The sequence below is a fragment of the Corvus kubaryi genome, unplaced genomic scaffold (assembly GCF_017639235.1).
Source record: "Corvus kubaryi isolate FWS band 111438036 unplaced genomic scaffold, C.kubaryi_AGA036_p1.0 37249, whole genome shotgun sequence".
NCBI lineage: Eukaryota > Metazoa > Chordata > Aves > Passeriformes > Corvidae > Corvus > Corvus kubaryi.
Window position 1 is genome coordinate 5,239,839 of NW_024581072.1, and position 12,611 is coordinate 5,252,449.

At 45.2% G+C, this 12,611-nt stretch overlaps 2 protein-coding genes across 2 annotated transcripts in view; both read left to right on the top strand.

Moving 5' to 3' along the window:
• The window catches only part of MCCC2 (methylcrotonyl-CoA carboxylase subunit 2), a 37,008-nt gene extending 35,446 nt beyond the window's left edge, over positions 1 to 1,562 (top strand). The window contains exon 17 of the mRNA XM_042023542.1: positions 1,131 to 1,562. Within this exon, the coding sequence (XP_041879476.1) occupies positions 1,131 to 1,248 (118 nt within the window). The 3' untranslated portion in view covers positions 1,249 to 1,562. The remainder of the gene's footprint in view (positions 1 to 1,130) is intronic.
• Positions 1,563 to 8,148: 6,586 nt separating this feature from the next.
• On the top strand, positions 8,149 to 9,698 carry CARTPT (CART prepropeptide). The gene is made up of 3 exons (XM_042023377.1): positions 8,149 to 8,308; positions 8,389 to 8,472; positions 8,668 to 9,698. The coding sequence occupies exons 1-3, from the start codon at positions 8,165 to 8,167 to the stop codon at positions 8,773 to 8,775; spliced, it is 336 nt and encodes a 111-aa protein (XP_041879311.1). The 5' UTR covers positions 8,149 to 8,164; the 3' UTR covers positions 8,776 to 9,698.
• The last annotated feature ends 2,913 nt before the right edge of the window (positions 9,699 to 12,611 follow it).

Genomic DNA, 12,611 nt, shown 5'->3' on the forward strand with positions numbered 1-12,611 from the left:
ATAATTTAATTGCCTTCAAGCCTGGGTTAAGGAGGGTAGTATCTTCCAGTCATTCAGAAATGGACTTAATGGTAAAATAAATGAAAGAAACTGTATTGGGTCTTGTTGAGGTGGAGTTCATTTTCCCACAGGAGTCTTCACAGTCCTGTGCTTTGCATTAGTAGCTAGAAAGCCTCTCTCTCCAACATTTTCCCCCAGCAGTATTCTAGGGTGGGCAGGATCCTAGGAGTGGACACAACTAGGCCTGCTGACACAAATTAACCAAAGGGATATTCCATAGCATATGACTTCAGCTCAGTTCCAAAAGCTAAGGAAAGGAGGAGAACATTGGTTATTTACAGTGTTTGCTTTCCCAAGCAAATGCCACACATGCTGAAGCCCTTTTTCCTGGGAAGTAGCTGGACATCACCTGCTGATGGCAAGTAGAGAATAAAGTTGTTAGGTTTTTTTTCTCTTTGTGCCCGTGCAAACTTTCACTTATGCTTTAGTAAACTGCCTTATCTCAACCTATGAGTTGTTTTCCATCTTATTTTCTCTCCTCTGTCCAGCTGGGAAGGGCGAGTGATAGAGCGGCCCAGAGGGCACCTGGAATCCAACAAAGGTCAACCCACAACAGAAATTCTGAAAATACTTGAAATTTATTCTGACTTTTTAATGATGAAAGAGTAAACACTTGTATCATCCTTACCTGGCAGTTGAATTAACCTGAATAGTGTAAATAATGATGTGACATAATCCTTAAAGTGCAAGCATTCTTAAATGTCAATAGGTCATTGACAGATGGTCATTCTCCATGTGAACATTGACAAGCAAAGAGGGCTTTTTTCTTTAAGGAGATGATTAATTATGAAGAATCTATTCAAAATATGTAGATCTGACGTTCTTCACTTATCTAAAATGTATACTTTGTTCTAGAAGACAATTCCATGGAGTAATGCACACCAGTCTATTGCACTGATGAACAGCATGAATTGACTCCATTGTTTTAAGTATAATTTAGCTATTTTACTCCTCTTTCTTTAATATAAACCATTTCCAGTTTCATGGGTTTGAAAGTATACCAGCTATGTATGTTGATTTCTTTTAATTATTAAAAGTTCTGGTTTGTTATGTTTTTGGTTTTTCTCTAGATTATGGGATGATGGAATTATTGATCCAGCTGACACAAGACTGGTTTTGGGCCTCAGTCTCAGCGCAGCACTAAATGCACCCACGAAGAAGACAGAATTTGGAGTTTTCAGAATGTAAACTTAAACGTGTGATCATCAGAATTACCTCTGTATATTTTACTTGGGGCTGGGCAGCATACTAACTACAATATTGCGGTGATTAAAAATAAAGATTTGTAAGATGCTATTTTTAATGAAACTTTCATCATTATTTTCACTGACTGTAATTGTCACATGGTACTTCAGTTTTTTGATAGTGATTTGAGATTAGTCACTTAAGTGCTTATATAACTGCATTGCATGAATAAATTGCAGGTTCTAGAATTATACTTCATGTTTGACAAGAAACTGTTGATACTATCTTATATAAATAAATGTGCAAAGTAAGCTATATATTTGGTGCTTATCAGCTCCTTTGTTTCTTCTAATTCCTCTTTGTATGTCTCCTATAAATGCAAAATATTATTGAAGTCCAACAAAGAAAAACCCACATTTGCTAGTAAATAATTTCTGTGAAAGTTAAGTGCTGTAAGAGCAGGCAGGGACTTCAACACAGCATGAAATTACGGATTTCATGCAGTTGCTGTCATCTTGTTCTGTCTCTGGATTTCATCTAAAAAATACTGCTCTTCTGTGTGGTTCCCTGAAATCAAAACAACTATTGAACCTGATGGATGCATAATGTTTTCTGGAAGAGATGAAAGTGTATGCTGGTATCTGTGAAATCAGCAGGTTGCTGAGAGCGTGTGTGAGGACAGGGATTGGCTGCAAAGGTATTTAAACATCTTGGCGTGTGGTCCTTCTAGTAATCTTGGTTTCACAAAGACAGAGTGTTCTCTCCACAAGGATCAATGCTTCACTCAGAAGCCTGAAATCCACTGACTTAAAGAGTTTTGAGATGCTGGAGTGCTTTGGTTATTCTGGTTTATTTAGGGTGGCTTGTTCGAGTGTAAAGCTTTTCAAGAATTCAGTGTCTGTCATTTAATTTGTTCTCTTCAGAAACATTGCACCTTGTAGAAACTAAATACTGTTCTAGCTGGGAATAGGAGGGTGATTTTATGTTATCTAGCTTTGTTCTACAGGTGCCCAGCCCAGATAGCCATTGCCAGAAATATTCTTAACTGAGAGTCAAATCCAAGAAGAGCCAGTGTATATGAATAGAGGTCCTATCCTGTGCTGGCCTGTGGGGAGAGGAAAGACTCCTAACAGGAGTGATCATCCTTGTTAAGATGCTAGCTGCGATCTTCCTAGGCTTGTGTGGAGAGGAATTCCCTTTGGATCCAGGAGGAGGATGGAAAGTCTGCTATCTACCAGCCTTCCCAATTGTGTCTCAGATGCAAAAGAGAAAATGAAGTAATTCTTTGGAATGTGGATCTTCAATGTAGAAAACAGACAGCCTAGTATATGTTGAGGTGTATGTCTCTGGCACACTTCTGTATTGCACTAAAAGAGCAGTTTTCCCTCTCTTTTTATGGAGATGAAATGTATCCAAAGCCTGGTGTTTTCTGCACCACTAGAGAGATTACTTCTGTAAGTCTGCACTCTTGTGCTTACATGCATGTTCTTAGTATATTAAATATTTAGCAGAGAATAATAGTTTAAAATACTGCAAACTAGGCACGGAGCTGTGCTTTTGTGCCACTTATTCTTGTCTCACTACCCACGTTTGTGAACATGTCTAGCATAGACCCAAGATTTCTTGATCCTGAAAGTAAATTGAAGTTATTTATGGTTAGTAGGCTTCTGAAATGCTTTTAAAAATACCCTACTTTTAAATACAGATTTATAAAATATGTAAGTATATATATAAAATATAAGCAAGGAGGAAAAGAGTCCTGGACCCTGAAATGCTGTTAGTGGCTTCCAGTAAGAAGAAGCACCCTGTATTTTCTCCTACTCCAGTTGAATAATCAGTTCAGGCACTTGTCCTTCTCTTCTTAATTATGGGGGTCACTTTCACCTGTTTGTGACTCCCAAAGCCATAAGGACTACTGCCTATTTCTGCTGAGAAGTCTGATCTCTTCTGAATAATATTTTTATTTTGAATGTATTCTTTCAATTACACTGGTAACTAAATCATGCCATGTTGGAGACAGTAACAGGTAATCCTGGGATACAGATGATAGAAGCAGGTATGTTTGGAAAGATGCTTCTGAGATGGGTAACTCTGTTGCTTGTTACATCTGAAAATACAGTTCTTTACATTTGTCAAAATTTTTTCCTCTGAATATGTGTGCAAGCAAAGTCAAAACACATATCTGATTAAATAGGAGCGTTCTGCCTTAATAATATTTAGCTTTGGAAACATGTTAAGCAAATGAACTTAATCGTCATAGGCTTAGCATCTTATCAGCATGATCTGGTTAGTGGTTGCTACTGAGCAGGATCTTCAGTGCAGAACAGCAGTTCAGAGAGTCACTACTGGTTATCACTCCTCCACTGCACAGCTATTTGGGAAAAGCTTTTGCATATTACCGTGATGCATTCTGTGTGGGGCACTGACTGACTGTATGCAGTGCCCCTTGTGTGTGATGGTGTTCTCATCACTGAAAGGGTCTCTTGCTGCCCAGAGGTTTGCTGAAAAACATTGTTTTCTGTGGAGCCAGCAGGAGTGAGGAGTTGGACCCCGTGCTTGTACCTCATTTGATGATGTTGGTAGATCTATTCATGCTGTCTCAAAACAATCACCCAGAGCTCTTGCATTGTGTCTGCCACCAGGAGTCTCATGCTTTTGCAGTAGCAGCTACCTTTTAGGTTTAACATGGATGCCCTTAAAACAGTAATTTACAGTTTTCATTGGCATTGTGCTACCAGTGGGATCCCTTTTGGAATGAAAGAAAATTTTAAATAAACCTAAATTAAAGGGAGCTGCCACTGGAAGGGTGTAATACTCCTGATGGCAAGGCCAATGTAAAAGCGGTGGGTGAGTATTTCAAGACTTCTCTGGTACACATAACTTCTTCAGTGTAGTACTGAAGCAGTTCATAAACACTAATCTGTTTCTGTACTGGAAACGGTGGTACTTGGGATGGCACTGATTTTTCAGATGGAAGTTGAGGAATCAGGCTGTGCCGTATCAAGCACACAGGACAGGTGGACCAGGACATCACACATGGTGCTCTAGACTTCCTGGGGACCTTTGCTCCCATCTAGTCTTGCTTTGGGCATGGCTGTTCTGAGCTGTGTGCCTCCCTCCTGCCCCTGAGAAGAGGGAAGGCCAAGAGGTTACCTAGTTCTGTTTCTTAGTGGTAGTTAGACATGGTCTATTTAAGAGGTTAATGTTTGACTACAATGAGTTTAAAAGAGTCGATACTGTGACCTTGAGGGTGTTTTCAAACACCTTTATCGAAGGAAATGGGAAGCTGTGAATGAGGTGGGCTAAGCTTCTCAGTAACTAAGGGTTTCCTTCTCAAATTACCTGGGCTGAGACGGTGAATTCAGGATGGATCGTAAAAATGTACCCATAGCCATTTTCCTTTTATTTTCCTGGCAGCTAGGAAGGTGCTGGGAACCTGGGAGCTACAACTTGGTCTTCAATCAAATTGGTGGCAGTTTGTTTAACAAACGTCAAGGTAGAGCCTCTGGAACACAATCATTATGAGTCTGCTTCCAGGGCTGAAATGAGATGTGGGTAGTGCACAGCCTCTGTGATAACTCTGCCTGCAGAAATGGAGAAGCCACTGGGGACCTGTTTCCACCACTCTTCCACCCATATGGGATTAGTTTAATGGGGAGTTTGTAGCCTCAGTGTTTGTGTGGGCATTGGTATATGGACTGTTGTTCTGAGAATCCATCTTTTATTTAAATGGCTTTTTTCCAAACTATTACTCATTAAGATGAATTGCTATCTCCTCCTGAAATAGATGTTATCTTTCAAGTATGCCTCTGGACTTATTACTTCAGATGTGGCAGAACTCTGATTTATCTTAGATTTTCCTCGCTGTTCGAGGTTTCAGCCAAAGAAATGTCTTGATTCAGAAAGCCATTGATGGTATATTATTTTTTTTTAACTGTGGTTTATAAATTAAGGCAATTTAACAAGGCACTTACAAAAGCCCAATGCTTTTCTGCACAGCCTTAAAACATCCGCTTAAAGCCAGATGTCCATTTTCATGTCTCTGATTCAGTAGAGGCACTTGTTCAAATGCTTGACACTAATCTCTACACTCTAGTAGTCCTAAAATCCATCCAACTCTATGTCTATGTCAAGCCAAATCTAGAACACACATAAATGCTTCAGAACTGCTCACCAGCATCAACATAAACCTCCATTTTTTCCCTGCTTTTAGAAGTACACTTAATTAATTGGTCATGATGGAAGAATGTGATTAGGAAAAGCATGTATGACTTTCAAAATTATCCATTTGATATACAGCCGCTAATGCACATTGGTAGCGTTCTGTTTGTACCTTGTCTGCAATAACATTTGCGTGGAGAAAGTCAGCTTTGAGAAGCTTGAATTAGTACTTAGGTACAACAGAGCTGTCTGTCCCCAAGGTCTGATGGAATTGCATGCAGATTATCCAGAGCTGAGCTCTGAAGTGCCATAGGCTTCCATCATTTCTTAGCCAGCTGTCCTATGACTGCCTAGTGATGCTGTTAGAAAGTACCTGCCCTTTTGTAATTGTAAACAGTGATTTTGTGTTTTTACATCTTGACTCTTTTTCTGCTCCTTCCCCTGGTAGCTTCTGACACTCTTACTTAATATTCAGCTATCCTGCTGATATTAATCCTGCTGATTTTTTATCCCCTAGTGGTGGAGATAAAGTGTACAAGAATGGGTGAATGGGGAACAAGGGACAGTGATGTCTGCAGAGACAGTGTGATACAGACAGTTAACAGGCGCAGAAGCTTACACAGTTCTATCGGTGTCTGTAGCCAGACAGATATAATGACTTTTGGAAACAGAAATTTGTAAATGCCTTCACATTCAACAATAATTTTACTGGAGTAGCTAACATTAAATTCAGCTTTTTACTGGAAGTGCAAGTTGGAAAGTAAACAGGGATGTTTTCTGAGCATCTCTGGTGTGTTCAACACTGCATGAGTAATCCTCATACTATAAAATGGTTTGAGTTTTTGGTCAGGCTTCACAGATGCTGCTTTTAAAGTTGAATAGGCCATATATCTGCCTCTCTGTATGAAGTGTTGAATTTTTCATAGCTGGGTTGTTTCTCTGTTCTAAGAAACTTTGTTCTGGCACGCCCATCATTTTCAGTACTGCACATGTGCTTTTGTTCCAGCCTGAGAGCAAAGCCTGGGCTTTGCTATGAGTGGTTTACCACCAGCATGACATCTGAAATCTTAGCCTTCCCTGTGGTTAAATGAAACTGGAAGATCCACACAAATGGGCAGAGGATCTCTGACCAGCAATTACAAATGAGACCTTTGCTGGATGCGATGATAAATAGGAGTGTGTGGGAGGTGGTAACAGCAAGAGGTGAACACGCAGCACTGGAGGCAAGCAACATGATAGAGAGATCAGAGCCCTTTTATTGCCTCAAACAAAATGCTGCTGTTGAAAATTACTTGCTAAATCACACTCCAGTTGTTCCCTTTAAAGAATGCCTGCCTACTTGGAAAAATACATGCCTGAACCTGTTTAATTTTTTTTTAAACAACTTTCATTGTGTGTGCGCTCACATTGTATTGCCTTTCCAAGCTCTTCCTAGCTCCCCTTCCTAGCTTCCCTACAAATGACCAGCTGGGCGAGTTTTGTTAACAAGGTCTTCCAGCTTCTGCCTTCTCCAAATGATCCTACCTTCACCTAAGGAGACGCAGCCCAGTTCCTGCTGCTGCTGTTGACTTGCCGGCAGGAACATCCCATCCCCATAGCCGCTTCAGAGCTGTGAGCTTGAAGTGAAGCCTCCTCACAGGCAGACCCAGCTCCCTGCCTCCTTGTCCCAACAACCAGATGGCCAAATGTCTTATGCCAGCAAAACTGCTGCTCACTCAGCACTGTCCTTCATCTTGCACACTCTTCTCAGCATGCCACTGCTTTTCTTAATGGGAAGAGCTGCTCCTGCCACCACCATGTCCATGATGCCTGGACATGTTTGAGCCTGCCAGGGATCTTTTCAGTGAGAGTATTCATGGGCACAAGGCTACGCGGCTTGCAGAACCAAACGCCAGTGGGAAGGTCTGAATGACATGTGTTCACTGATGCTAAGTCTCCTTTTGGTGACTGCACTTTTTCTGTCCCAAAACAGAGGTGGCCTCATTTCACACACAGGGTATATGATACTCCCCAAGAACCTGCTCAGTGATATGATATTTGACCTCAAGCACAATTCACAGTTCTGCTTTATGTATTAGCAGTTACTTTTATCCTGGGCCCTTTGATGGTGCTTCTTACCTTGCTCTTGGTGGCACTGAGCCTCCCAACACTGTTGGTTCTCACCTGTCCTTACTCAAGCATTCACATTCTCATCAGCTTGTTGCTCATCATCACTATCTACCATCCCCGTTCTGCCCCCCCACCCCAACTCCTTCAGGCTAATCCTCCATCACGTCGTGCTTTTCCTTAGCCCACGGGGTACTTACTCTCCCTCCTGTCAGATCCCTGTGTTGATTTCCAAGCCTAGACTCCCAAGTCTGCAAGCCCAACTTCCACTTTCATCTCTGTGTGTCCAATGTCCACCCTCTTGCTCAACCATCCCAGCCCCAAGGGGCGAGGGAAGAGTTTCCCACTCAGCTCACATAACACGGGATCGACCCAGCCCTCGGCTGTGGACGAGCCCAGGGAGTGCGGGCAGGGTACGGCTGGGCTGGCCGCCTTCCCCCCGGGCGCGCTCAGAGACGGATCCGCTGTTTGTCCCGAGGGTGAGGGACGGCCGGCGCTTTGGGGCACCGGCTGGGGCGGTCGGGAGGCGGGGGGCGCGGAGCCGAGCCGTGCCGTGCCGACACTCGGGGCGCGGCGGCGGTGGGCGCTGACGCACGGCGGGGCGGGCGCGGCGCTATAAAGGCGGCGGCGGCGGCGGCGGGGCGGCAGCACCATGGAGAGCTGCCGGGCGCTGGCGCTGTGCGCCGTGGCGGCCGCACTGCTGCTGAGCGCCCGCGGGCACGGAGCGACCCCGCCGCGCCGCGCCCGCGACCTGGGACCCCCCGGCGGCGGCGGCGCCTCCCGGGAGAAGGAACTGGTGGGGCGGGGACCGAGGCCGGGCGGGGGGCACCGCCGGGGCTGGCGCGGTCTGACGGCGGCTCTGGGGTCTCTCGGCAGATCGAGGCGCTGCAGGAGGTGCTGGAGAAGCTCAAGAGCAAGAGGGGACCGCACTACGAGAAGAAGTTTGGGCAGGTTCCCATGGTGAGTGTCGCGGCGGAACGGGTCGGGACGGGACAGGGAAGGGAAGGGAAGGGAAGGGAAGGGAAGGGAAGGGAACGAGACGGGACAGAGTGGGACTGGACTAGACGGGACAGAATGAGACTAGGCTAAACGGGACGGGGCAGGACTGGGCGGCCGCTGGTGGCGGTCCCACTCACCGCCGGCCGCTGCCCGCAGTGCGACGCCGGGGAGCAGTGCGCCGTAAGGAAGGGGGCTCGCATCGGGAAGCTCTGCGACTGCCCCCGGGGGACTTCGTGCAATTCCTTCCTCCTCAAGTGCCTGTAAGCAGGGGCGCCCCACAAGCCGCCGGGAGCGCAGGCACCGACGTCTGGCCGCCCCGACGTGCTGGCGACTTCCCGCAGCTCCTCCACCCAAGAAACGCAGCGAGAAGCCCCCGCGTCGCCCGTGTAACGCCGTCCGTGACATCCGACATCCGTGGAGCTGTTTTCTTTCTCTCCCCCGCCCCACCCCGTCCTCTCCCTCCCCTCCTCCCCCGCTTGTTTTTGTCCGTCCAGGAAAATCCCGGGCCGTGCCTTGGGACTAGTGGTGTCGGTCCCGGGATCTGCAGTGCCGTCCCGGTGCAGACCCGAGTAGTGCCAAGCCGTGCCGGGAAGCGGTGCTGACCCCGTGCAGTGCCCCGGGCTCTCCGGCTCCTTCCTCGGGCGGGAAACATCCACCCACTGCCAGCCGGAGGAGCCGGGGGCAGGGATTTCCCTGGGGTGGTTGGGGGTAGAGGGGAGGGGCGGGATGCGAGTGTGTCCAAAGCATCCTGACCCCCTCTCTCTTGCCTCTCCTCTGAGAGGACCCAGTTCGGCACACCCCAGAAGAAGCGGCCCACAGCCCTCAGTGGGATTCACCTACACCACTGGCCTCAGGCCAAATCCAGCTGTGCTCACCCTGTGCTGTAGAAAGTCCTGCATGAGACACTGGTGGTGGGCAGGGGTCTGGTACCAGCCTGGCTGGGGGGGGGCTGGGGGGAAATCGATTGCTTTACCAGGGCCACCACGGAGAGAAAGCTGTCTGGATTCGTTGCAAACTACCTGGGGATATCCTAGTCATCTAGACCAAATGGCTCACGTTTCTACAATGAACTAATGTATATAAATACGTCTGTCCTCCACAGGTACACTGTGTGTTTCAGCAAACCCATAAAGTGTTTTAATCCTTTGTTTGTCTCTATTAATAAAGTCAGTGTTCTGATGATGGTATTTTGGGTGTTTTAATTCACATGGGAATCTCTAGCACTCAGAGGGAGATGCTAAGGGTTTCTCCAAAACTATTGCAAGTGTTCCTGTGTGCCATCGGCCAGGTCAGGAGAGGACTAGAAACCAAGGTTCATGTGCTCTGGTGCTGCTCAGCTGATGTCTGCTCTCTCCCCACAGGCACCCAGAGAGACTGTGATGAACACAGAGGCTTAGGACCTCAGGTTTTCCTTTGGGACAGTACATGGTGTATCCTGGCTGCAGGGACTTGTCTGGGGAGGCAGTGTATGGGGGCAAAAACCATGAGCTGGATCATCTGTGTTACTTTGTGTTTGATTCCCACAAACGATGGATCCCTGAAAGAGCCTCTTGCCTCTTCTTTGTCACAATTCATCCATGGGTGTCTTTGCGAGAACCAGCTCTTAATTCTATCAGCATGGAGACGAGGGACTCCAGGGGCCAAGGCAGACACGGGGGAAAGACATACAAGAAGTTTTCATATTTCACGCTGAAGAGAGCACAAATTCACATGAGAAACACAGAATTTTGTGAGAAAAAGGCTTCTATAAGGCATTTGTTTTATTTCTAAATAGTAAGAGCACATAACCAACTCTGACTGAAACAGGTGTGAAGAAGCTAACTTCAAAAAGAGACCCACCACTTCTCACTTTGCTATCAGTATGAGTACTATTATTATTGCTGGTATCAGTACTGTGGTAGGGTTGTTGCTGGTGTTTATTGTTGTTATTATTAGTTATTATTTTCCAGGCCAGGAATGAGCTCATCTTAGCCCAGAGAAGGACAAAATAAAGGGTAGCTGAAAACACCCAGAGTGCTAAGGCTATTTTAACAGGTGGGGCCACAAGACTGGCGTATGCCATTCATGGGCAAGGGAGTACTGACCTGGGGGACTGTGTATGTGGGGGAGTCAGGAGGGGAGGGTTAAATTAAGGCAAGAGCCATGGTGCACTTGGTGGGAACACTGTTCAGGGAGGACTTTACAGAGAGAAATGGATATGTAGTGAGCAGGGATAGTTCAGTCAGGAGTGGTAGCCCGCTCTGCCTGCAACTTTTGTGACCATGGGTGAGTAACGCCTGTGGGGGAGAGGCGTGATTGTGCATTTGCAGGGCTGGAGGCAAGTGTCAGGTTTTGTAAACTTGTAACTGCTTGTGGAGGTTTTTATGGTATTTCCCAGAGATATTGTAGAAATCCTTGATTTCTCACAGAATAATGAAATAATTTGTGTAGCATCTCTGTTTGGTTCCCATACAAACAATAAAAAGGACTGTACGATATTGGTACTGGATGCTTTCAGGCAGAGAGTGCATGCTCTGGCTGTTCAATGGTCCTCTCAGGCTGTGTCTGGCCCCAAGTACCACAATCATCTCAATGAACTGTTTATGTAGATTGGCTCTACATGTAACATTTACTGAAAGTGTATTTACACAGAACTGAACTGAAACATGAAATATTGGACTAAAATATATCAAGAATTATTCAGCTTATGTGTTGATTTTATAGTTCTTGTTTTTCCTGATTACAGTGCTTGAAATTATAAGCATGGTTTACATAAAGATCAAAATTATAAATCTAAAACCTAACTTTAAAAATCAGGATTTAGGGTTTACTTTCATGATACTGACATTATGACAATACTCTCTGCAATATTGTGTGCACTAACCTGAGGGCTCTTAGCATGTTGTTTATATACAAGACCACTTACATTACATTGCAGTTATTTCTATTTTAGAGATTAAAAAAAAAATACATGAGGAGAGAAACTTGTTCTGTAAGAATCAGGATAGAATCAGCATTTGTGTATTTTTCACTCTTGAAATCAATTACATGAAATGACACCATTTTTTCAATTAAAATACCTCCAGATTTCACCTTACTAACACTTCCAAGATGGGCCTACAGACAACATGTCCAAAAGAAGAAGCACAGTTTTTGAGGGTTCCTCTTAGGTTTAGACACCAGAAAGGGTTCAGAATAATAACTGTGGTTCAGAATTAATGAGTTTACTGAGTATGAAGTAGAAAAACCCAGCTGCCTCAAGTCCTATCCTATTAGAACTCAATCACTGTAAATCTGCTTGCCTCCTGCCAACTCCATTTGAAGACCAAATTTTTCTCGTTGACTGGATCTTCCAGCTAGAAAGAGATGTAAAAACTGCTCCTGACAGGCTGGTTGTCAGGTAATTTCTTTCTGTGTGATGGGTTGACCAGCAGTCTCAGCTGGCCCCATAGCCCAGGGGATCAGTGCTGTGTGCCGCTCACTGGTTTTGGGGGCTGCTGGCAGCTTCCAGGCACTTGGGTTTGGCTAAAACATTTTCATGTTTTCAGCTACTCTACATGTGAAGACTGAAACATAGGGAGACATCATGAAAAAGTCTAGTAAAAAGGTGTTAATTCAAGAGGGTGTTATATAAAACTGCTATCTGAAATAAATAAAAAAAAATGAAATACAGTGCTAGAAATCAAGGAATCCTTGCAGAAACCCCACCTGTATCAGTAATTCAATCCCAATGAAAAAGCTAGTTGAATATCAAGCACCAGGACAAAGAGGCCCAGCCAGTTTTTCTCTTCTCCTTGCCATCTGTGGGCTCTCTCCATGTCGTACCTGCTAGCACAGTGTGATCCACCTTCCTCTAGAGCAAACCTCTTCCCAGAGATTACCTAGTCAAAACTCAACGATCATCAACTTACAATATTTATCTGCAGCCAAGTCTTCTCCAGGAGGCTCTACATGATTCTCAGGCTTGGTGTTCCTGGTGGAGGCAGGCAGTGCTTTTCATTAACCAGCATTTGGAATATGTATGCCTCTGGGTGGCAGCTCCTGGGATAGCAGATGGCACAGTACTGAGAGGACAACTGAGGTTCACATCAGGAGTCACAGAGGTAACATTGCATGGATAA